The sequence below is a fragment of the Drosophila rhopaloa genome, unplaced genomic scaffold, assembly GCF_018152115.1.
Source record: "Drosophila rhopaloa isolate 14029-0021.01 unplaced genomic scaffold, ASM1815211v1 contig_3, whole genome shotgun sequence".
Taxonomy (NCBI): Eukaryota; Metazoa; Arthropoda; class Insecta; order Diptera; family Drosophilidae; genus Drosophila; species Drosophila rhopaloa.
Genome location: NW_025335123.1, coordinates 11273446 through 11291798, shown reverse-complemented (window position 1 = coordinate 11291798; position 18353 = coordinate 11273446). Strand labels below are relative to the sequence as shown.

At 38.2% G+C, this 18353-nt stretch overlaps 1 protein-coding gene and 2 long non-coding RNA genes across 5 annotated transcripts; 2 read left to right on the top strand and 1 right to left on the bottom strand.

The window, feature by feature from the left end:
• Positions 1-5039: 5039 nt before the first annotated feature.
• LOC123037999 lies at positions 5040-5605 on the bottom strand. The gene is made up of 2 exons (XM_044461302.1): positions 5426-5605; positions 5040-5371 (listed from the first exon to the last, which is right to left on the bottom strand). Exons 1-2 carry the CDS (start codon positions 5537-5539, stop codon positions 5162-5164), a joined length of 324 nt encoding a protein of 107 aa, XP_044317237.1. The 5' UTR covers positions 5540-5605; the 3' UTR covers positions 5040-5161.
• Positions 5606-5797: 192 nt separating this feature from the next.
• LOC123038002 lies at positions 5798-6400 on the top strand. 2 transcript variants are annotated; one of them, XR_006417714.1, is made up of 4 exons: positions 5798-5871; positions 5935-6048; positions 6110-6246; positions 6307-6400. It is a non-coding gene; the product is annotated as an uncharacterized LOC123038002 (long non-coding RNA). The 2 variants fall into 2 exon arrangements; XR_006417713.1 differs by having other exon boundaries at positions 6105-6246.
• A 4080-nt stretch (positions 6401-10480) lies between these two features.
• Positions 10481-11377, top strand: LOC108038476. Of its 2 annotated transcripts, none has more exons than XR_006417710.1 (5): positions 10481-10583; positions 10646-10770; positions 10830-10983; positions 11044-11196; positions 11257-11377. It is a non-coding gene; the product is annotated as an uncharacterized LOC108038476 (long non-coding RNA). The 2 variants fall into 2 exon arrangements; XR_006417711.1 differs by having other exon boundaries at positions 10825-10983.
• Positions 11378-18353: the final 6976 nt, after the last annotated feature.

Genomic DNA, 18353 nt, shown 5'->3' with positions numbered 1-18353 from the left:
AATATCTCACATATATATAGTATTTTTTGGAACTGAGGTTTCTACCAATTATTAAAACAAACTATTTAGCAAAAAACTTGTCTCAGTGCATTAGAGGGCTAGGCCAAAAATGTAACGGAAAGAACCAAAGAATGAGGCGCAAATGGGGAGAATGGTAGGAATTCGCATGGCAGAAGGTCCTCCTGTTGCTCCGGTTGCTACTCCTTTCTAAAAGTTGTTACACATACGCATAAAAGCCAACGACGTAGTAGCAACAGCAGTCCCTGAAAGCTAGAAATGAGGAAAAAACGGTGGAAAACTGGGATATGAGAGCGCAAGGACATCCTTTTGAATGGCAATGACAAAGGCAACAATCCGCGGCATATGCACGTCCTGTATTTTCCAGCATATTTCCCTGACCATGGGCTTATTGGCCTTTTTCAATAAAACTCCACAAAGAGTGCAGGTAGAAAAGATGGCCAATTATGGTCGAATTCCTGGCCAGGATTGGCCCAATGATCAAACAATATTTAACATCATTAGTGGCATCAGTTTAAATTCAGCTTTCAAAAGTATGGAATTCGCAATGCAATGATTACATTAAATTAAACATCCGCAGTTGATACATTTTTGAGATTGTTTAAATGAAAAACGATTTATTTTTTACAAATTAATAGAATATATGATCCCAAAGCTCACCTATTTGGTTAATTGAATGATAAGGCTGGATATTGCTGGCGCTACATTTCGGCCAATCTAATCGTCGATTGGATCGAGAAAGCGTTCAAAGGACCTCCCCAATAACGAAAACTTCCTGTGGCAGGGCACTCACCTGGAACCTGTAAGCCCGATCCCTCCCATTTTTGGGTCCTGGAGTCCCTAATTGGTTTCTGCGTTCGTGTGGAAGCGTCCCAAATGATGCTCCTCGAGACAAAGTATTTTTGGCAACAGCAGCCAGGACTCTGCAAGTCCTTTTTGCAAGAGGGCAAACTCATTTTGGCCCTGAAAGAAGACATCAAGGGAAAAAAGAGGCGAAAATTTATTGAAGAGCAAACTCATTTGACTATAACTTATGATTGGATTATCGGTTTAGTATGGCATTTGACAGCAGCCAGCCATGTGTGTGTGTGTCGTGGTGTGTGTGAGTGTGTGTGTGTGTGCGTGTGTATCTGTGTGAGTATCTGTGTGGGCATCTGTGTGTCTGTGATAAGACATATGTCTGTGCGCCTAAATGCAGGCTATGCAAGCCAAGCGCCTCAGTGGGAAAGTCATAAATGCGCCGCAGACAAGCGGAAAGATGCTGGCTGACTGTCTCTCTCCGACTGTCTCCGGCTCTTTCTCCTCTTTGCCCCCTTTCTCCGCCTTTCTCTGCGTTTCTTCCCCTTCACCCTCCCCTTCTGGATTGCTCTTTTTGGCCAGCAATTCGTCTGGCTGGGTGGCACTGAAAAATATTTAGTTGAACTTACAACAATCAATTAGCCAGACAACAAAGCCCATATCATTTTTTGCATAAGACATTGTCAATATTCAATACTTGGTTATTAAAAAACTAACAAACTTAAAAAAATATATTCATTTATTTAAAACCTAAATTAATCCCTTTTATTTAAATATTATTTAAATATATATAAACTAATTTGTATAAATGGTATGACACAAAAGCCTCAAGAATATTTGATTTCGATTGGTTTGATAATGTATTGATTATTATTATTGTATTGATTTTTATTATTGTATTGATTATTATTATTGTATTGATTATTATTATTATGGAATATTGTCCGATTGGATCATGGAAAAAATCCTTATTTAAAATGGTTTTTTTTATTTTTTTTTTATTTTGTCAAATTAAAACTTGTATACAGTACTAAAATTAATGGAAAGAAAAATGGCATTGGAAACTGAAGTCCTTCGGCCGGAAATGGTTTTTAAAAAATCTGTTCTTATTAAACTTTGATTTGAATATTTAATGTATAAACTAATATATTTTGAAGCCATTTACAACCCAGGTTTTTCAAAACACCCCCATATAATTGCTATGCTTACTATATTTTTTTCAGTGTGCTGGTTCCTTCGCCTCTGTCTGGGCCTGAGTTTTGGTTTTTTGGGTCTCGCTTTGGCTGCTTCATTTGGCTCTGGCAACATGCAACAGCAAGAACAGTCAGCGCGATTGCTTTATGTGTATGCTCCAGGCTGCAGCCTCCATTTACCAACCGAACCCCGACCCCAGCCCCCCTCCGTGCCGCCCATGGCACCCCCTCCAAGTTGCACCCCAGTCCCCTTCTGAAATTCACCCCCTGCGCTTTGTGTGTGAGCCTGTTAGGGTCTGTTTTATTGCGCCATAAACACGCACTTAAGCACACACACACAAAAACATAACCAAATATCAAAATATACACTGGGAACAAATATTCGAGTCTCTTAAATACTATCTGTAAGTCTTGAATCACGGATTATTACGCTGGGATATAATTCATTTCAGGGATTTCGAATGTTTTTTAAGATTCCTTATTCCAAATATTCAATAAACAATTGTTGTTTAGTCAATTCATTCTACAAATTCAGGATTAGTACTTTAATGTATACCATTATGTGCTACATTTTTCCATATATTCTTAAAAGAAGTTATAACAAAACGATCTTCAAAATCAATATACGAGCCATAGCCATCTCTGGTGATTGTATATTAGTAACTATACATAACGAAATATGGTTGTAAAATATTGTATACTTTGGTAAATATTTACTGATTTCAATAAAATATAAATTTTCGAAGTGCTGACCAACTTTGCTATTTGTTTTTGCCAGTGTACAGATACTTTTACATGTATGGCCTAAGTAGTCCCTGTTCCCGTGCCGCCATAAAATCATAACTTTCGGTAGCCTTTGGAAATGTGTAGCCGAGTGTAAAATTTTGATTTTTCAACCTACACAAACAAAGAAAGAAGACCTAAGAGGGCCAGAAAAGAAATTGGGGATGTGGAGAGCAACAGAGAGTCGGCTATTTGATAACGATTTCGAGCGATGGCCCCAAACATCGGCAGATAAATAAACAACGCAAATCCCCTAAGAAATAACGTCTTAGAGAGTAATATAATGCTAATAAAAAAATTCATTGAACATTAAAATTTCACTTAAATATTCTTTTCAAAAGCAACTGTAGCTAAAACTTATATTTTGCCTATATCTATATCAATCACAGAAGTGATAGTAGAATTTAAGACAATAGTAATTTTATCCAAGGAATTTAATGGTCCAAAATTGTAGCATCATTTCAAAAAAAGTTTGAATCAAAATTGCAAATTTACATGTTTTTGGGGAACTTAAAGAATTTTTTAAACAAACTTAAACATTTTAAGCATACCTTAAGGATTTCGAAACGTGATGTTTTATTATTTGACAGTACCCAGGATCCAATTTTTTTGTTCATCTTAGAATATTCCTTTAATTTGGGAGGTATTGTAGAAAGTAAATGTGTTTATTTAATTATTTCCAACTGTATATGTAGAGCTAAATATAAACTCGAAATATTATTTGAGGTCTCAGGTGCTTTAAGTCCTTATTTGTTTTGTCATAAATTCATTTTTGCAGCATAATTCTCTGGGCTAATAATACGAGTGGGTCAAAGGTACTGCCGCTGAACGCTGCACTTTGCCCGAGCCTTAATGCATTTAGAGATGGGGCAAATGAGATGTCCTTTCTCCTGCCCCTGCTCCTTTTTTCCGGACGGTGTTGCCAAGTGTTACGCCATAAGAGACGCAAAAATCTCGGCATAAACTAATTATGTCTGCTTTTTAGGCGCTCAGGCAGGCGAACATTGGCAAACACACTCGCATAGACAAGTAAAGATATTGAGTTTCCAAGTGAAATCTGCCTGCAGGAAAAGCTGCTGGCAGATTCAACAAGTTTCAGTTTGGTACATGATTTTCCATCCCGCTTATCGCCCATTACTTTATTTTTGTTGTTTGGTCATAATTAAGGGTAAGTTCGATGTTTTTGAGTTTAAAAAAAAAAAAAAAGGAAATAAATGCCGCTGGGCAAACAATTGCCTTGGAGTGGCTTTGAACTCGCCTCCTTGACAATAATTGGTTATCCTTCGGCTATCCACCGACTGTTAGCCAAGTTTCACATGACAGTTATGTAACGCCGAACAGGACTCTGCCAAAGTAACAGTCTATTGCTCTCCGCAAGAGAGCTAGGATAACAGAGGTGCAGAGAGTGGAAGAGAGCCAGTAAATAAGAGAGCAAACGAATATAAGTAAGGGAGAAAGGATATTCCCTTAGCTTTTGTATAACAGTTTAAAAATTTCTCTTTTTCACAAGCTGTAAAAGTTGTAACACCAACATTGCTTATACTCAATATTAACAATAAATAAACCTGAGATATTTTTTACCAGGAAATCAATAAATATTTAAATTAATTTAAGCTGGTTTAGCAATTTGTTGTTGTTTTTTTTTGGATGTAAGTTTTAAATATCTTAATTTGCTCTGAGAAAATCCTATTAGTTGGGACTCCAACCAAAGCGTATAAGAGTAGCTTGCCATAAATCACAGGAGCATTTGATTAGCGTCAATTTCGTGTAACGCAACAATCAATATCCATTTTCCGAACACTCTTTCGTCGATTTTCTCTTATTTTTCTCTTTTCGTTTTCTCTTCCGACCAACGAGGTCGAGGATTTTATGGCTAAATTATAGCTGTTCAAAAAGTTTCTGAAATATTCGGAGTTTTTATAAGACTTAGAAAAAGTAAGATATTTAGGCATGAAAGATTTATACAAATATTATTTATATATAGACGCGTAAACTCAACGTTTAATATTTTTATGAATTCATTAAAAAGTTAATTGTTTCACAAGTTTGTTTTGATATTGCTTTATAAATAATTGATCAGCCTAGTCGATATAGATCCAATTTAATAAAATTAACATAAACCAATTTGAAAAACAAAATTATTTTTGCAAATTTTTTTAATACTTACATATCATGTAATAGCAAAGTTATAACAACTTATAAATACATAAGAAACCCAAAAGAAAACATAGAAATGCAATGAAATAGTCTATACATTTATAATAAGCATACAAATTTGGTGATGGGTTACCCGTGAAAATGTACATCTTGGTATAAACGAAACGAACGATTTAAAAAGTGACATAGCGAAAGAATGACTGATATGAGTGCTAGCCAGTAAGGCTGCCCGAAACCCGAAGATAACCCTCGACACGGCCAAATCGGAGCTTGACAATGCCGTTGATGGCATCGCGGTAGGTGATGAACACGGGACCTCCTACTCGCTCTCCATTCACGGCCACACTGCCGTGGCGACTCTCGTTGACCAGGAACAGACCCTTCTCGCCGCGGGTCAGGCTGGCATGGAATTTGTCCAGCGACTTTGGGGCATGGGAATCGATCAATGGGGCTCATCAGCGACTCAGCAAACTCACCTTGTCGGCCAGACAGTAGTCGAGACTCTTGTCGTCCACATTGCTGCCAATGCGCCACACCTGGTAGGTGTGCAACACCTGCGTGGGTCGATTCTTGAAGGTAATACTAGCCATGGTGCCTATCCAAATTATTCCGATTTCCGGTCTTACTTAATTGTGATTTTTCAATTTTAATGTGACTTGTTACGTCCAATGGAATACGATTTCAAACTGTTACAAAATCCAACGGCTTTCAGTAGTTTTGCCAGAGCCAACTGCGATTTAACTTAGTTTTTTCAAACACAGTAGACCTGAAACTAGTGTCATCGAACAAACGCACCTGTCAAAAGCAAGTAGCCAGGCCCAATCCGGAATACATTCAGTTTGCCACCAGAGCTCGTCTGGAGCACAACTCGTTTCGGAACTAAATATATCAAAAAGTAACAAAATTATAAGTAAAGCGACCGGTGAGCTAGAAATCTACAAAAAAAATATATTAAAAAAAAATTAAAACTATTTTTTTCCTACAGAATTTTATTGGAACACTTATCACTACTACACACTACTACACTTGACATTGCTTTTTCGACGATGGCAAATAATGGACTTGCACTTGTTTTTCAACAAAACTGACGGGGCAAATGGTGAGTCCTTAATCCTATCCTCGCTCTTCATATTATCCTTACCATTTAACCCACAGAGAAGACATACAAATTGTTTACAACACAGAGGGGATAGTCGGTGTTCACCAGCTGACAGCCAATGCCTAGCCATGTTAGAGCATATTGAAGATCATTTTATATAATCAAGTTAGGATTCGCCTTATAGAAGTTAACCTATGTGTAAGTTGTGATACATATTCTTTGCCATTAATGATCGAATGTCTTTCTTTCTTTCCACAGTCAAACCGATGGTACCGGTCCCGCTGGACGAGTAGTTTGCATCGGTTTTTAATTAATTATTGTTAAAAAAAAATAAACCAATCATCAAACTTTACTCCTGATTACTGATATTATAAATACATTTTTCCTGGCTTGCTGCGGACCTTTAAAATCCACATTTATGGTTTAGAAAGCATAGTGTTGGAATTCGAAACTATTTTCTGGATTGAAAAGAAGCAGAAATCATTAAATTCAAATCACTCGATGGCAGGCGAGGGGGTAAGAATTATTTCTGCGAGTGTAGGCAGTCGCACACACATTATCCATCCAGTTGCGCGCTGCATGGGCATACTTGCCGCAACCAACTATTCCAATTAGTAGTGCCAGTCCGAAGATGGTGCCCAGAAATTGATGGGCAATCCGACAAATATTTCAATCCCATTCACGGGGCGGCAGAAGGGTGGGGGCGTGGCACCGAATATCGGTATGTCGTGATGCGGTTGCTTGGGACGTGTCACGAGGCTTGAACTGCGATAAATTTGTATTCAAAATGGAGACCCAAATGAAATTATCGACCACAGACAGATTTCAGACGTGGATTCAATTACAAAGCATGTGCGCACTTGAACACGAGGGGGGGGGGGAGTGGGGGGTCTTGTGGGTAAGGAGGAGCTTGGGGGGGATGCTCTTTGTCTTCTGAGCCACACAAATACATATGCATAAATTTCAGTCGATATTTACATAAATGTGCGAGTGGGTGTGTGGGTGTGTTATGACATTTGCTTACGAAATGAACATCATTATCGGGATACTTGGACTTCCTGTTTACACACTTACTCACGCGAGCACTCGAAAAAAGGGGTGCGAATAGAAAATATTATATTATATCTTATATATAGTACATACCTACAATTAAATGAAATTTAAAACATGGAAGTAGGTTCCGAATTACGAACTAATTGCGTTTGCTTATTTAGGCCTTAGCTCAACAAGTTGCCAAAATAAATAATCTTAAATGTTGAAAGGGAATAAATATTTGGAAATATTCTTTTTTAATATCTACTTAAATGCAGTAAAGTATAAAAAATCTACATTAATGTATCTAGGAATAATGGCACAAACTCATTTACAGAGTAAATCAAAGGTTCTTTTTAAACGATACAATTTATTTAATCAAATCAGAATTTTTGTAGTGGAACTATTAGTTTTTTTGAGTGCATACTCGGGCACTTAACGGCCATTCCCGTTACACAGATACACATACCTGATTAGCCACTCCCTCCGCTTCAGTTACTCATCTCGTAACGTAATTGGTCTGTATACAATTGTAATTATAAACCACTAATAAGATTCGAACACGGAGCGATTTTCAAAATCCCATTGAACGTGGTGGCCCCTCCACTCCCCCATTTTCCCATTTTCCCATTGAACCCTTTCCTCCCCCCTTTCCTACCCACTCGATTTTCCCGCTTACCGCTTTTCCTGTCAGTTGTTTCGGGCTCGTCGTCGTTGCCACATCAACAAGTTAATTTTGCATGGGGCAATGGGGTGTTTTTGAATCTCAGTGGTTCCAAATGGTTGGAAAAGGAGGAGAGCTGGCGCTTAAGTGACTATTTAATGCGATTAAAATTGGAAAAGCTCCGCTTGACCAGGACACTCTGTGGAATGGAGGGACTATCGAGGGGGGTCGAGGATGCCCTGATGGGGCGCAGTGGGGTTAAGGGGTCACAGGTGAGCCCCGTAACCGATGACTCCCAGATGCATCGCCTCCAAATTGCATTTGCTTGTGAACTCTCAACTCGTCCATGCTGCCAAATGGAAATGATTGAGTTCCTGGGAAATCAAGTCAAAGAATATTAAACTGAATTATACTTCGAAGTGGACGAGAAACTGGGTTTCAAATCGATAAAGCTTCCTCTCCGAAGTCAATTAATAGTTTCCATTGGAAAAGGTAAAATCGGAATGGCAACTGGCCTGATGAGTTACAAGGCTACACAAAATGTAAACATTATAAAATAAAAACATTTCATTTCAGTAAAATCAAAGAAGTGAAATAAAAAGCCTTTTTAATAAAATTCCAAGAATAAGTGACAATATCAGTTGAATTGAAATTGGTTACATCAAATCTAAAGTTGAGTTTGAATTAATTTCCAATCAAGGGGATACATTTTTTTATATTTACAGCAACTTTAGTTAATTATTTATTTAGTTTTTTATATAACTTAAACGTCAGTTGTAGTTTAAGCTTATTACATTTTTTCAGGGCCTTTAATTACTTAAAGAAAAACCCTAAAGTTCGACAAAGTACTTTTTTCAAATCCACTGATTTTGTAATGTTTTTAAATCTTTTTTGTATCTGTAAAAAAAAACAGCGAAATTGTTTATCCAATTGTATTTCAATTTGAATAAAGTTGAATTCCATTAGCCCCTTGAATCGATGACCTTGTCTAACTCTTCCACTCCAGCCATTTCCTCTTCGCCGCTTCAGCTGAGATTACACGATTCGAGGACCATCTCCGCATCTTCCACCGCCGAAATGAAAATGAAAATGGAAATTGACAAGTGACCAAGCGACTGCGGAGGATGTGATGACCACCAAGGAGGAATGCACTCACATGTGAAATGGAAAAAATTATAATCCAAATAAGAGAATGCAAAGGGATGTGGCGACCGAACTTGGGGATCTGAAAAAGGGGAATCACCGGAGTGAAGTGGGGGATTGTGGTTTTCCTGACTGGAAGGCTAAGAAGCCGGCGAAGCGGAGCGAGGCAATCGAAATCGATGACGGATACGCTGGCAGGACAACAAGTCATCGGCTGCCCCGCAGATTGAGTTCCTGCTGCTCCTTGGCTGCTCCTCGTGTGGCTACTGCTGTAGCCATTTTTGAAAATTTCTTAAAATTCAATAAATATTTATGAGTTGATAATGCCAAAGGCACACATACACACACACATCTGGCATGGTCGCTTGGTTGAATTAAATGGATTACGGATACACTGTGCAGGTCAAGTAAATAGATCTTAGATAAATATTAAAATGCAAACTGGATTTAAACCTATTAAGATTGAACAGTCATATTTTAATATTAAATACTTTTTTGTTTATAATAATTTCCTGGTAATTTAATTTCCTGCTTATATACATTCTTCAATCTGAAACATGCGAATATACTTTTTTGAAAAATGTTGTGAACTTTTTTTCTGAATGAGCTTTACTTTCATTTATATCTAGTTACTTTCTTTTAGTATTTAAAGCGTTCATATTAATCTGTTTTTTTTAAGCCCTAATATTCTGTAAAATGACTAAGAGAAAATAAATAGGATTAAAATGTTATATTAAGAATTTGAATTTTATTTTATTTATTATTTAACTACTACTATTTTGGTGATCTCAATTGTGCGAGGACGCAAAGGAAGCGCTCAGCGCCACGCACAAAATGCAAACACGCACAGCGGATAACATCAGAGGGAGATGGGGCGACAGTTGGCGAAAGAGACGGATATATAGGGGGGTGAAAGAGAGGACCATTGGGGGAGGGGAGGTCGAGTTCAAAGAGCACGACAAGATGCTTGGTTAGCCGGCTTGTGCATCTCAAAGTGAAACGGAACACATCGCAAGTAAATGTGCATAATTCATACTCGTAGTTATCCGTTTGCAATTCGCATTAGTGGACAATCGGGTGAAGGACATGCCACGTGTGCCACAGTACTGCCACTTAAATCCATTTAAGGACCCCACTTGAGTCCCCAAGTCCTGAAATCAGCAGATCTATTTACTGATTTAGTTGTCCAGAGAAAACAGACATTATGTTTTTTAAATAAAAAATATAATAAGTAGTTGTTGGGCTTTTTTAAAATTTATCTTTCCGTTTTTCTTATCGATATTATAATAATAACTTTATTCAAACATATATTTACAAATGAATTAACTTATTTTGTTAGCTTTTACCAAATATATATATACAGCACCAGATTGAAGTCAAGTCAGAATTATTGTTATTGTACGATCGCGTATTATAAACACAGGAATCGAAAAAATAGCTTTAATAACTTTATTTGGTTGTATTCCTTTAAAAACAATCTTAAATTGGACTTCGGCATGGCCAACTCCAATTTTTTCAGATTTATTAAACCACTATAGCCTTGAAACTATTGTCATCGAACAAACGCACCTGTCAAAAGCAAGTAGCCAGGCCCAAACCCGAATACATTCAGTTTGTTCCCGGAGCTCGTCTGGAGCACAACTCATTTTGGAAATAAATAATTCGAAAATTATCAAAATTAAATGTAAAAAGACGGGTAAGCTAGAAATCAAAAAAAAAAAATCCACATAAAAAAAGTGAAACAATTTTTTCTTACAGAATTTTATAGGTACACTTGCTAGTGGTATTCAGCACCGCTGCTAATATACACTTGCCACTGCTTTTTATGACGACGAAAAGCAATGGCCTTGCTCTCGGTTTTCGACGGAACTGAGGAGCATCTGGTGAGTCCTTAACACATCCTTATTCCTCCCACCGAATGAACTTTTAACCCCCAGACAAGACATTCGAATTGATGAAGCACATGGGGAAACCAGGATTTAGGTGATGTCCGCCAGCTGACAGTAAACACCTAGCCGGGTTTGAACATATGGAAGATCAATTAATGTTTTAATGTATTAGTTTTAGGTATAGCTCTTTAAGAATGGGGCTTAAGTGTAAGTTGTAATTCATATTTTCCAGCATTATTGATCGAATAACTACTTGTTTATTTCCAGACGTCAGGGAATTAGTTAGGGATGGTACCGGTCCTTCTGGACTTGTAGTTTGCATCGTTCCCCAATGACCAAATATATTTGTATATATTTGTTGAACATTAATGTTTTAATGTATTAGTTTTAGGTATAGCTCTTTAAGAATGGGGCTTAAGTGTAAGTTATAATTCATATTTTCCAGAATTATTGATCGAATAACGACTTGTTTATTTCCAGACGTCAGGGAATTAGTTAGGGATGGTACCGGTCCTGCTGGACTTGTAGGTTGCATCGTTCCCCAATGATCAAATATATTTGTATATATTTGTTGAACAAATAAACAAAAAATCTAAACAAATTTCTCAATTTTTTTTCTCTTTGTAAATGGAACTCATCGGAAAGAAATTATTAGAAAAGTTTATGGATCTGGGAGGTTGTGTTAATCCCGCTCTTCAGGTCTGGGGGTCTAAGCCATCGACAAACACGTCCAAACAGATGAACAAACTTTGGCAAACAACAAATGCGGTCGCAAACTTATTTATAACCGGAAAGGATGGTTAGTTCTGTTAGTCGAAGTGTGGAATGCTCTAGCTCTGTTTTCTAGATAATGGATCAAATTTATACATTAAATTAGAAGGGATTATAAAATAAAAATTTAAATAGAGCATTGGAATAACAGCCTTTATATCTTTCATGAATTGAGTGAAAATTAAAAATACAATTTGGCTAAGATTGCAAACTGAAGGCCAAGATTGCAAACTGAAGGCCTAGTAAATGTGATTCGTAAATCGTAATGCCCATTTGGCAGGGTATGAAAACATCGAACGAAGGCGGCTTAATGAAATTCTGTGCATATTCCAGCACACGCACAACCACGACCACGCCCACCCGCCTCCACGTCTGTTTTTCTGCATAACTGTAAGTTCGTCCTGTGCGATTGTCTTCCGTCTCCGTCTGTCTCCGATAGTTTGGCGGCGGAGGGAGCGAGAGGGGGCGTACGTGATGTTCATATTTTCATAGATTCAATAATTCATAAATTTTATGCGCACACACACACACACCCACCTACATGGCTGTGCTGTGCGTGTGTGCGTGTGTGCGTGCGTGCATTGATCTGCTCTGATTTCAGCATCCTTTTCGCAATGTCCTTGTCTGTCTACCCAACTTTTATTGGCATTCCATTGTCTCGAAACTTTTCGAAAAGGGGAGGATCTTCGGGAATCCGAGGCGGGATACCACCACTCATTTAATCCATGGGTAAAACAAAAGGACATAAATTAATGGACGATAATGCGGTTATAATATTGCACTTACACTTACACTCTGCTATTTATGGAGCTTTGATGGTCTGCAAATATATTTGTTGCTTAATTTACTTTAAACATCTCAACAAAAGTATTGATTTTATATAAACTGTTTATTTTTTTTTCTAGTTTACTGAAACTGTTTATTTATTTCGAAAGAAGACTGTGGAACTGTGGATGAAACCAATAAACGTACATATTTCCATGACCATCCATGTTATATTTGACTAACATTCTTGCCATCTACTGCATTGTACTACATAACATAACTGGTCACAAGTTGCAGATCATTGAAAGGCGCACTCCATTGACTTTGGCCAAAAGGGCGATGAGTTGGCTAATAGTGTTGCCTACTTTTGAGGGCGGGACATGTGGGCGGGGCTACGGGATTTCTGGCATCCAGGACATGCGGACAACATGCGTTATACACATACGACAACGGCTATGATGTCGACCCCGTCGACACTTTCAGTTTTTTAACTCAATTTTCAATAAAAACAGTGCACAAAACTTTTTCCTCGCTGCCTCACTTTGTTGTTAACTTAATTTCGTTTGACGCTGTTCAGTTGGCAGTTTCGCAGGCTAAAAGCATTTCATTGTTGTCCAACTCTTTCCTCTCGCTGTTGTTGTTGTTGTTGTTGTTGGCGTTGTCCTTGTAACACACCCAACACACCCAACACTTCAAAAACACACCCATACTGAAGGAGACATTTTACACGCACTGAGAGTTTCCACATACATCGACTGCAGCTTCCGAAAGGAGCAAATGTGTACACCCCTCAAACCCCTGACATCGTTGCTCGGATTGCTAATTGAATTGATCGATTGCGATCCACCGGAAGAGCCGAGTCGGAACCAAATCCAAGTCCACAGGAGCACGGCTCTGCCTCTGACTCCAATCCATTTCAGTTATAGACGAGCGAGGTAACCCAATATTCCCAGCATATTCTTATCCCCAGCCATCGCTCATTATGGTATAGATTTGTTTATTGTATCCGCGGGTGAACCAACTGCAGGATGCTTTACTTAAAATATGTTATTAAGACATGTAATAAAGTTATTGTTTATAAATTTATAAACAAATATAAATTAATTAATTATAAAATAATTAATTGTTTAAATGTACCTTGTTTTTTTATTATAAAAGCCAAGGCAACACTGCGTATGAGTTATAAATTAGCAATGTTCAAGGTTTTTTTTGTTTCTTGTGTGCATCCGGCAGATATCGGATCTCAAATTTTTTCTTGAAAATAAATAATATAAGGGGTATTTATAAATAGACATGTTCAAATTTGTGAAAGAAAATTCAAATCTGAATAAATCAAAAGCCGTTTTGAAAATCCTTTCTCTGAAGCTCATCTATCATCATTAAATACAGTTAACATTAACATTTTAAATGGCATTTTATGTTTAAAGACAAAATGCTCAATGTGCAAATGAAAATTATGAAAGCAATGTGTATAGTGAATATCAAAAGGGCCAAATGCCATGGATTTTATTCATTTTAGGTCCACTCTGTTGGGTCCACAACGATGTTATTGTAGTCATTTTAAGCCCACTAATCACTCTCGAATAACAGGCCAGTGGCAGCGCCATAACAAAAATAATGATGTGACATAAAAACAAGTTCCCCAGTACAGTGTGTTCGAGCACCCCAACTCCATGGCTGTACTGTCATAAATCTTTCATTGATTGCAAACGAAGACATCGGCAAGTAGATGTGGGTGTTGCGAGGAATTGGGTGTCTGGTGGTTGCCGTTCGGTGTTTGGTGTTTGGTGTTTGCTGGCTAGTGGTTGGGGATTCGTGTCGTGTGGCAAAATAGAAATTGTACAAAGCGGCCAAGCTGAAATAGATATAAATATTTTAGCCATCGTCGCCAAGGCAGCTGGCTGTTGCTCGCTGGTTTATTTTTTGTAAGCGAATACCCTTTCACTCGGCATGCTTTTTTATTTACCAAACGAGTGTGAGCATAAAAAAGGGATCAATCTTATCTTATCTTAAGCTTATTATCAAGATGTGATTCATGGCAAAAAAAGGTTATTTATTGGGAAGTACCAGCACTTCAAACTCAATGCATAGGTTTGTTCTGAATATATAATTAATCTGGGAGAGCCGATAACCACTGATATTTTACTTTTTAAATATTTTTGGAACCCTAAATAAACATGATGTGAAATGGCACTTAAAGGTGAGTAACGGAATAAATAATTATAAAAAAATAATACTTAATAATTAAAATTCTTAAGATGAGTGGTTCTTATTTCTTATATTGTTATAAAAATACTCAAAGAAAATGAGCTCTAAAATATAATGTTTGAGGTCCAAAATCAGTTTTAATGTATTTTAAATAGTATAAGTAATAAAAACGTTTGAAAACAAGTAAATCCAATTATCTCTTAACTTAATCATATTCTGTTATGTTTTAAAATTACTTTATATTTATTTATGCTCGTTAATTAAGTTATTCATTGGGAAATAATCTGATTTCAACCCAGCAAGAAATAGAAACTCTGTAGCCAAGATAAAATATGTGCAATTTAAGCCAATAAATGTGTTTTTAATTTAAAAAAGTAATCATTTGGTGCTTTAACTTTTTAATGGGGAGTTACTAATATATTTTGGTGATCAACTTAAAGTTGTCTTTGGCAAAAAGGGTCTCTCGCGATTCGTTATATTTTCCACGTATGGCATTGTTTGTCTGTGACTCTTCTTTTTGTGTTCGTTTATCTTGTTTATCGTGGATTTCATTATGGCTGTGGTTGCGTGTCTTTTGCTTTGCGGTGGCTTATGCCGCCATTCGATTTTGAAAATGTAAATCTCTTGTCGTCGTCGCTGTCGATGGTGCTTGCCTCCCGCTCCTGGCTTTTCCCGGCTTTTCCTTTTTCCCGGCTTTTCCCGAACTGAAGTCGGTGTGTGGTAAGATGGCAAGATGGCAAGATGGTGGTGTCGGCGGCATCGTTTGTCAACATGTCGGCAGCGCTGATTGGTGATTTGGATCTGAATTATTAAGTTGCTTTTAATGCGTTTGCTTCTGCTTTTGGCTCCTTTGCCTTGACAACGATTTGGCACACTTTCACCCACGCAACGGGGAAAATCATTAGGCGATTGTCGAGGTATTTGCACTTGTTTACCTGCACTACTGTCGATATGAATTACATTTTTGAAACTCAACTTTTAAGCTAAAAATAAGCAGGACTGAAGCAAATTAGACATGCTTAAGTCTCATATATTTGTCCATTTTGCAAGTACATTTTCTGTTTGGAAGTCGAATTCGAAATTAATTTTTATTTTCCAATTTTCAGCTTGGTATATATTGAATTTAATTGTAATGCAATTAAGTAAGTGTAAGTGTAATAGTTTTGGCAATGATTATACACCTTTGGGCCTGTTTAATTAAATTTATATTATATTATTTATACAATTATTACATAGTATCACTAAACTATTCTTTTTTAATCAAATTAATTTCAGCAGGTGTAATTTATGGTTTTGTTTAATATTAGTGTCAATCCCTATTGCTAGTGTACAATTAGGAATTGTGAGAAATGTTGAATAAGCAATACAAATCGAACCCGCATACATTTTCAGACATCTACATTGTATTTGCAAAGCTTTCGGTTTTTATAATCTACTTTCGCTCGCTGGTACTAATCCTGCTCGGAGCTTCGCAGGTCCTTGGGGGTCCTTTCACCGCCAGGACTTCATAAACATGCCAAAACGGACTCTATCAAAATGTCGGGCAACCGCTTCGGTTTCGGTTTCAGTGTCCGTAAAAGGAGCAAAAGCGGCGCAAGTTGAACAGCAACTAAGCAAGTAAATTGAGACACGACGGACACGTGAGTTTGATAGATTGAGGGATGTACGGCGAGGAGGGAGGGGGGCACAAGCACACACACACACACACACGCACACATACTTCCTGGTGCTAAAGAATCCTTCGGCGTCTGGCATCCTTGCTCGTGATTGTGCCTGTGTGCGTATTTCATTAACGTCGCCTTTGAAAATCCATTCATTTATCAAAAGCAAACTTCAAACACGCACATCTCGCGTGCGATTGTGTGTGTGTGTGTGTGTGTGCTAGAATATCCTGTCTGTCTGGCAATGTGTGCGTGAAGGGATGCCAGCGTGTTGGCAACAGATACTGCAACAATTTAGCAGGGAGCGTCGTAAAAACGAGGCGGCCAAAGGGATCAATGAAGTATGCCTAAGAATCTGTCATTTATGACACATGACATACTTTATGAGGCCCAGCATCCACATCCAGGATCCGGGAATTTTGGCCAAGGACCTCGACTTGGGGCCAGGATAATAACAGCGGCGATAATAAAGATAAGCCGAACGAAACTTGGCCGAAATGCAATTGAAAGTTTTGCTCTTGGCAACTTGACGCCGTCGTCCAGGACATAAAATCCGTGTCCTGCGGCTGTGCGTATCCTTGTATCGGCTTCCCATCCTGACATCCCCCCACTCCTCCACCTCCCCCTCCACCCCACTCCATCCTAGGCCAAACTCATGTATGTATTTGTAACTCTTGAAATCTGCTCGTAAATCTCATAGACTTTGCTTTATCGAAGTCTGTTGTTGCTCCTGCTCCTGCTCCTTGTGGCATGTAATCCTTTTTCCTTCTCTTTGCTGCCGGCTCGTAAAGCGCCTGGGAATTTATATTTATGGTTTGCCCTGTTATACACACACTTGCAAAAATGCCCCCCAGCCCCGCCCACTTTCCTGGGTCGCCCCCTCCCATTTGGCCAATTTAATGCGCTAATTTCATGTTGAGATTCGCTTCTGGCATATGAAACATGAAATTATACGTCTTGAATTGATTTTCTGCGATTGATGAGGTTAACCCAAAATCTCTTACATGTTTTTTTGTCAACATAAACCTGTCAGATTTATTGGTGTCCTTAAACCCAAAAAAGTTACTGGTTTTAATAGCATAGGATATATTATTTTTATTTAAATGTGGGGCTTACTTATTTAATATTTTTCGGTTGACATTTTGTTTGGTTAAAAATACATAGTTATATATTTTTGAATTTAAAAAGTTATTGTTTTTGTTTTGTTATTAAGTAAATAAAATAGGATGTTTGCTTAAGTTAATTGTTTATGTTATTAAATGGACTTGTCTACCATTTACATTTCCGTTACACTCTTTATCGCATTTAAATTATTTGAAATGTCAACCCCAGAAATGATTATCCCTTAATTTATCCTTTGCCTCGGCCACATACCTTCGCCCATCCAAAGTTGTTGGCCTTTTAATGTTTTATGGCTTACTCCTCTGCGATTGACCCACACTCCCTGAGAACCAGGAGGCCTGTCCGAAAACTCCAATCCCCGTTTTCCCGTTTTCCCGGCTCTCGAGTTCGATGCGCATTATGAATTAAGCGCAAGGCAGCGCCTCCCGCAATAATTGCAAACTACTGAAGCATTTAATATTTTGAGTGCATTTCCGCGTTACGCGTTGACCAGTAAAAAAAAAAGAATAAAATGCCAGGACGAGAACGAGGAGCATAAGCTGGCCAAAGGATCTGGAAATGGGATTGGGAATGGGGCTCCCCCATTCGAAAACCAACCGAACAGAACCGAATCGAATCGAATCGAATGGAATCCAATCGTATCGAAGCGGATGGAAATCGAAAGTCGAGGGGCGGACAAATCGGACTGGATATTGAGCCGCCGGCGGAGAGGTCAGTTCTCAGTGGGCCGACTGGCCGTAAAGTTAATAAAGAGCCCTGGGGGCGATAAACAATTTGCGTTGCGAAAAGTCGAGTCGACATATATATATGTATATATGTGGTGGGTGAGAGGAAGGTGAGGGGTTGGGGAGTACAGAGCGCTTAAGGCGGACCAACGGACTGCGAACTTGAAATTCTAATTGGCATTTTATGCCGGTCGAGGGGTCGTGATTGAGGTCCTGTCCGTATCCGTGGCCAGGTCCTCGCTGCCCGTCGAACAGGTGTGAAATCGTTGACGAATTCTCACGAATACGTTTAATCCGCTTTCGGATTTTTGCAGTTGGCCAGTGA